This window comes from Chrysochloris asiatica, unplaced genomic scaffold, assembly GCF_000296735.1.
Source record: "Chrysochloris asiatica unplaced genomic scaffold, ChrAsi1.0 scaffold00110, whole genome shotgun sequence".
In the NCBI taxonomy this organism is placed as follows: domain Eukaryota; kingdom Metazoa; phylum Chordata; class Mammalia; order Afrosoricida; family Chrysochloridae; genus Chrysochloris; species Chrysochloris asiatica.
The window spans coordinates 9,125,842-9,137,274 of NW_006408628.1; the positions used below are offsets into that span (position 1 = coordinate 9,125,842).

General features: G+C 51.1%; 1 protein-coding gene across 1 annotated transcript; it reads left to right on the plus strand.

Annotated features, from left to right (window-relative positions):
* The first annotated feature begins 2,269 nt into the window (after nt 1–2,269).
* On the plus strand, nt 2,270–3,418 carry CDK5R2 (cyclin-dependent kinase 5, regulatory subunit 2 (p39)). Its single transcript, XM_006867819.1, has one exon. The coding sequence runs from the start codon at nt 2,318–2,320 to the stop codon at nt 3,410–3,412; it is 1,095 nt and encodes a 364-aa protein (XP_006867881.1). The 5' UTR covers nt 2,270–2,317; the 3' UTR covers nt 3,413–3,418.
* Nucleotides 3,419–11,433: the final 8,015 nt, after the last annotated feature.

Genomic DNA, 11,433 nt, shown 5'->3' on the forward strand with positions numbered 1-11,433 from the left:
GGGCACCTGATTTGGGCAGGTATTCTTCATTCTGAACAAGAGGACACTAGGAAGTCACCAGTTGGCCTAGAGAGGAGCACCAAACAGATGGTGGTGACATCTGTGGGTGTGGCACAGAAGATCTCGACACTAGCAATAGGCCTTACGTCAATGAGGGACTCCTGGGAGCAGAGCTGGGAGAACCCACGTGCCACTCAGGTCCACGTGCCTGGTGTTTCTGCCAGCACAGCTCAGTCTCCATGGGGCTTGTCCTTAACTACCGGGGAGCTGGCTGTTCCTTGGGTGTCAGATAAAGGCTGACTCAGAAGGCCTTGTAGGAGAAAGTGGGGCAATTGCAGGAGCTGAAAAGAGGGAACATTTTCTGCAAGTATGGGGAGAATGAAAGGTTAGGTAGAACAGCTAGGGTTCCCAGAGAATAAAGATCAGCTCCAAGGTAGCAGGACAGACCCTATTGAAAGAGTGTACATTAGGTGCTGAGTCAGGATGGGGGTGGTAAAGGGGTGAAGAATGAAAACAAAGCCAAACCAGGGGCCTTCAGAAGAGGCACAGGGAAGTGGGCTGCAGGGAAGTTAAGAAAAGCCTCTATCTAGTGGCTGGGAGCCCAAAGGAATTCTTGCACAGCCGATCTGGAATGAAATACACGCAAATCTACACTAACCCTAAGCAAGGCAGCTCCTTGGAGCCCTGTTGATGGTCTGAGGAGCCTGGAGGCAATGTCAGGGAGACAGTTCTCAAGTTTTTGATAAATCTGTAGGCAATGGCTTCTCTCTTCATCAAATCTATTGTTTCTAAGTGCTGTTGAGTTGGGTCTGACTCATAGCGACCTGTATAGAGTTTCTGAGGAGCAGCTGGTGAGTTTGAACCTCTGACCTTGTGGTTCAAACCGACCTTGCGGCTCCATCAAACCTCTACCTACCTTCAAAGATATCTGCCCTGAGGAAGACACAGACAGGCACCAAGGAGGGTAGACACAGTCCTAAAAGCAAATCAAACAGGCCCAGCGCAGGCTGGGCGGAGGGCCTGAAGTTAACGCCTCGTTGCCTTTGAGTTGGTTCCGACTCACAGAGACCTTGTATAGGATTTCCCAGGCTTTTAAATCTTTGCAGGAGCAGAAAGTCTTATCTTTCTCCCTTGGAGCGGCTGGTGGTTTCGAACCCTGCGTAGTTCGCAGTCCAGTGCTTACCCATTATGGACTCCAGTCCAAAATCAGGACAAAAGCCTCGCAGGTATCGTGGAGAAAACAGACCCAGAGAGAGAAGTGGGCAGGGCCTAGCCTAGTTGCTTGTAGCTGGGATAAAGGGCAGCCTGAAGCCTGGGCAGCAAGAAGCATTAACGATGAAAACCCACCTCAACCTGGACCCAGGGCCTAGGTTGGGCCAAGCCTCTTGAATCTCTCTTTACACAAGAGACGTTTCCCCAGGGACCAACCGTACATCACCAACCCAAGTGTGGGATCAGGGTGGGAACCGAGAGCTCAAAGAGGAGCTGCCGCGTGACCACAGCCTAGCACCTTGCCCGCCAGGCCGGCAAACAGCGGCTTCAGGTACATCGGACGGTCTTGCTGCGCCCAGTGCTAGGGCCCCGGGATGCGGAGGGTGACCTGGGAAGGTTCTCGTCCCACTAGCATCCCCTCCCCTGCCCAGCAAAAATGCGCTGGCTGTTGCACTCGGTATCAGCTGAGAGGGAAGAGGCCCGGCGGCCACATTGGAGAAGTCAGTGCAGGATGACCCAGCTCGGGCCGGGGCGCCCGCATGAGGGGACTCACTGCCCACGACGTCCCTCACAAACATACAAAAAGGGGGAGGTGTCCCCAAGGCGTCTGGGTTACCACGACCCAGGGCATCAAAATAAGCTGACCCAGGGTCCTGGAACCTAGAAGGGGGAGAGGGAACAGCCGCTCCCATCCCAACGGTGACCCGAGAGGACACCCCTCGAACGACGTCTACCTTTTCCCCCTTTCCCCTTCTCGAGTGAAGGAAAAGAACCCGAAACCGAGGGTGGGGGTGGGGCGGGACCTGAGGTGAGCATGCGAGAATTGATTAGTCAGACGAGCTGCCAGTCAGGAAGACAATTCGGGCGCGGATTGGTTGCGTGAGGCGGGCGCGGCGCTGCTAGGCGAGGCGAGGGCAGGGCCCCGGGTGGGGCTGGCGCTGCAGCTGGCGCAGCTCAGACTCCAGCCGCCGCCGCCTCGCAGCAAAGCACCGCCTCCCTGCCAGTCCCCGCGCCCAGGCCGGGGCCAGGCCCCCCACCGCCGGGTCCCTGCGGGCTGCAGTAGCGGCGGTTCCCGCCGGGGCCCGGGGCCAGCCCGCTTTGCACTATGGGCACGGTGCTGTCCCTGTCCCCTGCCTCCTCGGCCAAGGGCCGAAGGCCCGGCGGGTTGCCGGAGGAGAAGAAGAAGGCGCCGCCCGCGGGCGACGAGGCGCTGGGGGGCTACGGCGCGCCGCCCGCCGGCAAAAGCGGCAAAGGCGAGAGCCGGCTCAAGCGGCCGTCTGTGCTCATCTCGGCGCTCACCTGGAAGCGCCTGGTGGCCGCATCCGCCAAGAAGAAGAAAGGCAGCAAGAAGGTGACGCCCAAGCCAGCGTCCTCGGGCCCTGACCCCCTGGTCCAGCAGCGCAACCGGGAGAACCTCCTTCGCAAGGGCCGCGACCCCCCCGACGGCGGCGCCACCAAGCCCCTGGCCGTGCCGGTGCCCACCGTGCCTGCGGCCGCCGCCGCCTGCGAGCCGTCGTCGGGGGGCAGCGCGGCCGCAGCGCCGCCGGGCTCAAGCGGAGGAAAACCGCCGCCTCCGCCGCCACCCCCTGCCCCACAGGCCGCGCCGCCAGTGCCCGGGGGCTCGCCGAGGCGGATCATCGTGCAAGCTTCCACCGGCGAGCTGCTACGCTGCCTGGGCGACTTCGTGTGCCGGCGCTGCTATCGCCTCAAGGAGCTGAGCCCCGGCGAGCTGGTGGGCTGGTTCCGCGGCGTGGACCGCTCGCTGCTGCTGCAGGGCTGGCAAGACCAGGCCTTCATCACACCCGCCAACCTGGTGTTCGTGTACCTGCTGTGTCGCGAGTCGCTGCGCGGGGACGAGCTGGCGTCGGCCGCCGAGCTGCAGGCCGCCTTCCTCACCTGCCTCTACCTCGCCTACTCCTACATGGGCAATGAGATTTCCTACCCACTCAAGCCCTTCCTCGTGGAGCCCGACAAGGAGCGCTTCTGGCAGCGCTGCCTGCGCCTAATCCAGCGGCTCAGCCCGCAGATGCTACGACTCAACGCCGATCCCCACTTCTTCACGCAGGTCTTCCAAGACCTCAAGAACGAGGGCGAGGCTGCTGCCGCCGGGGGTCCTCCGAGCGGGGCCGCTACCTCTTCAGCCGCCAGGGACAGCTGTGCGGCCGGAGGCAAGCATTGGACTATGAACCTGGACCGCTAGGGACGCCCGGGGCCTCGCCTGCCCCCCTCCCCCGCCCCAGCCCCCGACACACTCGGAGCCCCCGGGACCATCACACCGCCGCCACCGCCTCTGATACCGCTGCTCCTCGCCCCTGCTGGGCAGAGAAGGAGCCACCCCTGACTCACGGGGGAAGCTGGAGGCCTGGACACTAGAGGCTGCCGCGTCTGGATTTGCTGAGGAGAGGGGGAAATGAGCTCGGGAAGGGGACCCCCAGCCGCAACCATTTTGTCTGTCTGTGTCCCCATTTTCCCAGTACTACCCGGGGTCCCCCTTCCTCCTGTGTGTATTTGTTGGTTCCTCTCCCCTTGGTTTTGCCCATTTTCCCACCTTCCTGCATCTCCATCTCTTGTCTAACTCTCCGCCTCCCCTCGGCCTTCCAGGTTCTATCCCTTAGGTGTGTGTGTGTTTCCATCCGCCCTCCACCTGCCTGTCTCCTATTGCCCCCGTTTCTTCTCCTCCACCTGTATCAACACCTTTCCCTCTTGTTCGCTTTTCCTCCTCTCCTGTCATGAATCACCATCTTCTCTCCTGTTCGCCTTCCCCCCTCTGCCAGTAATACCCTCCATGTCTTCCTCAGACTGAGTCCCCATATCCACCCCCCTAGACAGACGAAAGGACACATTGGTTCTTAATTTGGATCCACTTAGGTGAGGTGGGCAGCTGCAACCTGGGTCCCCAGACACCCACCAGGATCGTCCCTCACCCTGCCCCCACCTCCTCTTTTTCCTACGTGTTGCATGCCGGGAGTTGGGGAAAAGGGGGATGCTGATTTCAGAAGGCTGAGGTTTGGGGCAAAAATCAACCTGGAAGGCTATCCCGGGGGTGCGGCGCCTCGGTTGAAGGGTGGGAGGAGAAAGAAAACTCTTCTCATTCTAGGAGAGGGGCGCCCCTCATCCCTATCCTTAGTTTTCCCCCTTTTAATTTATTTATTTCCGGAGGGAGGGGGGAAGGGTGGGTGGGTGGGTCGGGAGCTGTTCGAGGTGCTGAGCCGGGGCCGGTCCGGAATCCTCCCGGGAAGGGACCAGGGTATGGGTTGGGCCTGGGGCCGTGTCCAAGGTGCCAATGATGCGGGCCGACGGCGCGGGCCGTACTGTCTGTCTGTCCGTCAGTCACTCCAGAGAGAACTATAAAGCGCTGGAAGCGCCTGCAGATGGTTCTGCGCCGGCCTTTATTTGGGCCCTGGGAGGGAGGGAGTGGGACTGGAACTGACACGGCCAGGGCAGAACAAGAGATGATAGCCTAGTGAGGAAGGACGAGTCCCTGGGAGCTGCTGCTACTCCTTACCCCCTGCCCCATGGGTTCCCATTTCGCAGAATAAAGTGAGGTTCCCCAAGATTGTAGCTTGACGATGAAGCTAAATTTCTGCCCTCCATCTTGTCTGAGCTCCTTAGCGGCTGAGTGATGAGGACAGCAGAGGTTGTTTCCTTTCTATGATGGGCCCACTGAGGCAGAACTAGCTAGTCATCATTATTGCTTGTCTCTTCCTCCCTATCTTTCTACCATATATCCGGTCAAGAGTCCAGTCAGGCCTGACTAAAATCTGTTTATCACTCTTAGATGGGGTCTGACTGCCACACTCAGCCCCATTCCCTGCCTGGGCTGCTTTTCAGCTGCTTCAGCTATGACATGCCAACCCAGAACAGCCATGGGGGAGGTTCATCCACGCTTGAGATTCATCTGTTATCCACTGGGAGAAGGGAAGGCAGCATGGAGAAGGGAACCATCTCGGGGTTCCAAGATGAAGAAACACAAGCTATTTGGCCTGAGATTTCTGCTCTGTCCCCATTGCCTTGTTAGTCACATGCCTAAACTCCCCTCTTACTGTTTCTTTGGCTCAGGAAAGCCTGGCTCATACAGGGTGTCCGTTAGCATCTCAGCCAGGGATCGCAGCCTGGGCCGAGAGGAACCAGGGAAGAGCCCGGCAGGGCCTGCAGAAACAAGACCCGGGATCTCTGTCCATGGTGCTGACGGGAGGGTTCCGACTTGGTGGGGCTCGAGGGGCAGCGTGAGTTTCGGACACAGCCTCAATTAGGTCTGCCAGATAATTTGGGGATAGGGAAAGATTTGTTCTGGCCCCGAGTTACTGGAGTCTGTGTCAAAGAACCTAGAAATGTCGGCTCCCACTTGCCCTCTTAAGAGAACAGGACTCGACTCTCAAGCTTGGGTACAGCGTCCTCACACCCGGCCTGGAGCCGGAAATCCCCAGTTCAGATTTGTGAATCGAGTTCCGGGGGGAGGGGGAGGGAGGGAAAGCAGAATGGGGGTGGGGTGGGGTGAAGTGGGGGGGAGAGGTGGCGGAAAGGAAGGCGGGAGCATCCACCCATTGGCTGGAATTTGGCGCAGTCAGCGCGGTGCCGTCATCTCACTTGGTTTGGGTGGAGGGAGGGAAGGAACACTCAGGTCACTTCGCGGCTGTCGCCATAGTAACCAGACTGAACAGAACGGGCGGGGCCATTTCTCCACGCTCCCACCTCTTGCTGGGGAAGCAATCCTAGACTGCCTTATTTGGCGCTAGTTAGTAAAACTACCTGATTAGAATTTCTGGGTTACCGGAGCCCAAAGGGAGAAGGAGAGAGGCTTGAGAACCTAGAGATTCCTCCTGTTCCTTGGAGGGCTCCCAACACTGCCCCTGAACCCATAGGCACAGCACCCTCCCTTTACCACACACACACACACACACACACACACACACTCTAGCCTGCAAGAACCTGTGATCTAGTGCTTAAAGACCTAGAATTAGAAGAGTCTCAGTGAGTTGGGTCAAATGAAATCTCACTTTCCTTGCATACCCCTAGGCATGAGATGAGGCCCAGATCAGATTAGAGCTGAGCGCTGAAGGAGGGTCAGCACGAAGGCACAGAAGAATTAGCCTCCTGGGTCAAACTTGGTCAGAATCCTGCATGGGAAGGAGGGTTGGCCTGAAAAACTGTCTTCTGAGAAGAAGGAGGAAGAGGGAGAAGCAGAGTGAGGTGCCCAGCAGTAAACCTGGGAAGTGTAAGTGGAGCTGAGAGTGGTGGCAGGAAGGGGGCCCTGAGCGCTAGCGAGAGAGAGCTCTCCAGGGGTGAGGGTTGGCTTAAGGAAAAGAGGTGTTGGGGGATGGGAGACACAGAAACCCAGCTGGAGCCATGACTCAGCACTTTCCACAGATGGAGTGGGAGTGGGGGAGAGCTGGGGCGAATCTCCCAGCACTAGAGCAAGGGAGAGGAGAGGGGAGCAGGAAAGCAGATAGGTTGATAAACTGCGAACATGCTGATACATGCATTGACATACAGCTAAATGCACACATTTAAACCCAAGCCAAGTGCATATGCATTTACATTGATGAAGGTTCATTCCGTCATAACATACACACACAATTCCACTTCTCTTTCTCCCTTGCCACCCCCTTCCTGGAGCAGAGGACATTCAGTCCTGGGAACCATGCTTGCCTGTCCCTGGAATACCTCAGTACCTACTAGGAAACAAGAAATGGAAAAAAAAAATCACAGACATGTGGGCCTAGGAGTTGTCATAGCAACAGTTTCGCCTGCCAGGCAGGGTGCCCGGCAACCAGAGCATCTGACAGGATCCAGGAGGACAGATATGGCCTTTACCCACCGGGACCCTGCCTCAGGTGGTCAAATGGGCATCTCCAGAAGATTTCTACAAAAGACTGTGGAAACAGCCCCTCCAGACACACTGCCAGCACCAGGGACAGCTGGTATCCGGGTATGACTTTCTTCATGTGCCCCACTTTGAGTGGTACTCCTGACTCCTTTATGTACCATGTTATTATAGTTGGGTGTCATCTTTTTCCTCCTGCGCCTGGTGGGTTTGTACTGTCAGCCTTTCAGGTAGCAGCTAAGCACTTAACTATTGTGTCACCAGGGCTGTCCTCAAGACATCAGGAATGAAGACTTTCAAGACCTATTTAAGACCGGTGCCTTCCTTCTCAGCACGTTGCCACACACCCTACAAAGATGGTCATATGGGTACAGGCTAGATGTGGTGGAGAATGGGTAGAAAAATGGTTTTAGTTCAGTGTGATGAATGACTGGTGCACAATAGACTAACTGTAGAGCCCTGTCTGGACTCAAGCTCTTTTGACTTTAGGAGGTTTTTAGAGATTGATGTCTCTATTGCACTTCTAGCTGGCTGACTTATCAACCCAACCCTTTTTTCTGAGTAATCAGATTAAACATCTTAGTTTCTGATTTAAACCATCCCCCAATCCAGTTTCAGAGTTCTTCCCCCCTCCACCCCCAGGATTCTTCTGTCTCAAAAATTTTTTTCTGTTTGAAGAAATTGTCATTCCCCTCTCTTAAGATTTAACATTTCCCTTAGTCAAGCTTCCTAGGATTGATATTTACATAAATCATAGTAGTAGTTTCTCGGTGTGGATTTTAATATATGATAACCTAAAAGGAAGGAGGGTTGATAATAAACAATATAAATAGGGAAAATGTATTTATTTATAATACAGACTTTATAAATATTACTTCTTTACAAATACAACTTGTGTATTTTCCCAGAACAAAACAAAACCCTAAGAACAGTCTAAGAAAGAAGAATGATGGAGGGCTTGTCATGCCAGATATTAACATGTGTCATAGAGCTAAAGTAGCTAAAATGTATCACACTAATACAGGAAAGGAGTCCTGGTGTGGCACTGTGGGCTAATGCGCCAGACTGAAAAGCCGTTCGAACTGCAAAGTTGACGGTTCAAGCTTACCAGCTGCTCCTCGGAAACCCTATACAGGGTTGTTATAGGTTGGAACCAACTAGATGGCACTTTACAGTAACAATACAGGAAAAGACACATCAGTAAAATAGAACAGACAATCCACAGCTAAACTTTGGCATTGTTGTTGTCAAATACCGTGGAGTCGGTTCCGACTCATAGTGACCCTGCACAGGGCTTCCGAGGCTGTAAATCTTTACGGGAGCAGAACGCCTCATCTTTCTCCCACAGAACTGCTGGTAGTTTCGAACTGCTGACTTTGAGGTTGGCAGCCCAACTCGTAACCACTACACTACCAGAGCTCCTTTAAACTTTGGCATACATTGTTGTTGTTGTTGTCAGGTGCCATCGAGTCGGAACCGACTCATAGCGACCCCATGCACAGCAGAGCGAAACAATGTTCGATCCTGGGCCAACCTCACTACCGCTGCCACACTTGAGTCCATCAATGGCATACATAGGGATTTAATATATAATAAAATATATAATAAAAGCCCTATCTCAAATCTATTGGGAAAAGATAGATTAGTTAGTTGGTTAATGGCTTAGGAATAACTGGTTAGTCATTAATAGGGAGAAAAAAAATCCTTCCTTGTTCCTTACTCCAGAATAAATTCCAAATAGATCAAAGATTTGAGTAAAATAGGCAGGGTAGGGGGGAAGCTATAATAAAAGCTTTAGACAAAGGGACAATTTGAAAATATCCTGGTGTGGCACTACAGGATAAACGCAGAACCACAAAGTTGGTTTGAACCTCAATGTCAGCAGTTCATACTTACCAGCCGCTCCCTGGAAACCCTATACTGGGTAGCTATGAGTTGGAACTAACTCAATGTCATTTAACAGCAACATTGAAAACTTAAATGAACATGCCTTTCTCCTCAGGAAGTTCAATTTACTTCGGACATATTGTCAGGAGGGACCAGTCGCTAGAGAAGGATATCATATTTGGTAAGGTGGAGTGTCAGAGAAAAAGAGGAAGACCCCCAACGAGATGGATTGGCCAAGTGGCAGCATAGAGGGACTCAAGAGTGGCAACAGTAGTGAGGTTGGCCCAGGATCGGGTAGTGTTTCATTCTGCTGTGCACTATGAGTTGGTACCAACTCAATGTCACCTAAAAACAACAACAAATCCTAAAAAACACCTAACCATGTGTACAGAAATAAGACAGGGATTGTTTAGTATGTTGTTTGGAGAGAGGAAAATTGGAATCAACCAAAATATCTATAGTAGCTTTGTGTGCATGTGTGAAGACCCGTTGAGTTGGTTCTGACCCATAGCGACCCTGTATGGGGTTTTCAAGGAGCATCTGGTAAGTTTGAACCCCTGACCTTGTGAGTCAACCGACTTTGCAGTCCAGAGCATTAGTCCACAGCACCACACTAGGACTCCTATAGTAGATTTGTTGTTGTTGTTAAGTGCCGTCGAGTCGGTTCCGACCCATAGCGACCCTGTACAGGGTTTCCGAGGGTATAAATCTTTACGGGAGTAGATTAGGAGTTCAATAAACTTCAATACATCTAAATTACTGAGTACTACTGTATCACATTCAAAATAATGAATTGGATTATGTGCACTGACAAAGTAAGCTCTCCAAAGCATGTAGTTAAATTAAAAGGTTAATAACAGTAGATACAGTAGAATGTCACGTGTACAAATGCAAGATAAAACAAACTAAACTATAATTTCTTTGTATGTCTGAAATACAGAAGATTGAGAAAGATACACATCACTCTTAGTAAATGACTTTGGAGAAGGAACTGGGGTTGGAGGGATGTTATCTAGGGGGATTTCACCTTATCTGTAGAGTTTCATTTTTTAAAAATGAGACTGTATTAGCATATTGTTTGTGTAATTAGAAAGTAGCCATTAATATGTGACATTGGTCAAATATTAATAAAAACACTTGAAGAAAATATTATAATTTATTATTATGATTACTATTTGTATCTTGGGATGGGTGGAGAACATCTTTTTAAGGATGCTGTTGTTGGTGATAAGTGCCATCCAGTTGGTTCTGACTCACAGCAATCCTGTATAGAGTTCCCAAGGAGCAGCTGGTTTTTTTAATTTGCGACCTTGCAGTTAGCAGTCCAGTGCTTAACCTATAGCTCCACACCAGGACTTAAAGAGACCTTAAAGGATAAGGTTGATTCATCTGACTTCATAAAATTTGAAACTTCTGAATGTTCGAGAAATAGAGAAGAAAAACTACCATCCATTGAAGGACATGTAACAAAATGAGAAAATATATTTGCCACACAATATTTTTTTTTTTCAGTAGAAAAATAGCTAAAAATGTGAAGAGGTAATTCACAAAAAGAAGTTTATATTATCAATAAACATATATAAAAAGATACTTAACTTCACTATTGACTTATAGTTTGGACATATGAAGAGGAACCAGTCCTTGGAGGAAGACACCATGCTTGGTAAAATTGTTGTTGTTAAGTTCTGTCAAGTCAGTTCCAACTCACAAGGTTTTTAGAGATGGGAATCTCTCATAGTGTTCCGACTCATAGTGACCCTGTATAGGGTTTTCAAGGAGTGGCTGGTGAGCTTGAACCACCAACCTTGCAGTTCAAACTGACCTTGTAGTCCACCATATTAACCCACAGCGCCACATCAAGATGGTCAGCAGAAATGAAGAAAACCTTCAACAAGATGGATTGACACAATGGATGCACAATAGGCTTACACATATCAAGGGTTGTGAGGATGCTGATTTTGAGGATGGGGTAGGACCAGGCAGTGTTATTCTTTCAGACACAGGGTTGCTATGAATCAGAATAGACTTTACAGCACCTAACAGCAGCACTAATCAACAAGCTAAGTTAAAACCATAATGAGATATTTCACCCTTTATGATAGAGAAAGATGATAAAAATGGAAAATTTCAACCATGGTGGAAACATGAGGAGAAGCACCTGTCTCACACTGTTTGTAGATAGGCACATTGGTTCAGTCTCTTTGAAGAGCTTCTTGGCTGTGGGTCAAAACGTGAAAGACATCATGCTCTTTGATTCAATTTCTAGATATTTACCCTAAGGAGATAAGTGGGGGAAAACACCTGACCCAAGAATGTTTATTGTAACATTGTTTATAATAATGAAAAATTGGATATAATCTGAAGGAACTTCAGTTGGAGACAGTAAATTATGACAAATCAATATTTATTGGGATTTTTTAGATCATCAAAAATGATGCATCAGAGAGTGAAGCGTCTAGCTGGTAAGAAGAGAGGGCATATGCACAAGAACACCCACACTTGCAGATAAT

What these genes read in the sequence shown, in the direction of transcription:
- CDK5R2 (XM_006867819.1), top strand. Translation starts at nt 2,318, where the DNA reads ATGGGCACGGTGCTGTCCCTGTCCCCTGCCTCCTCGGCCAAGGGCCGA.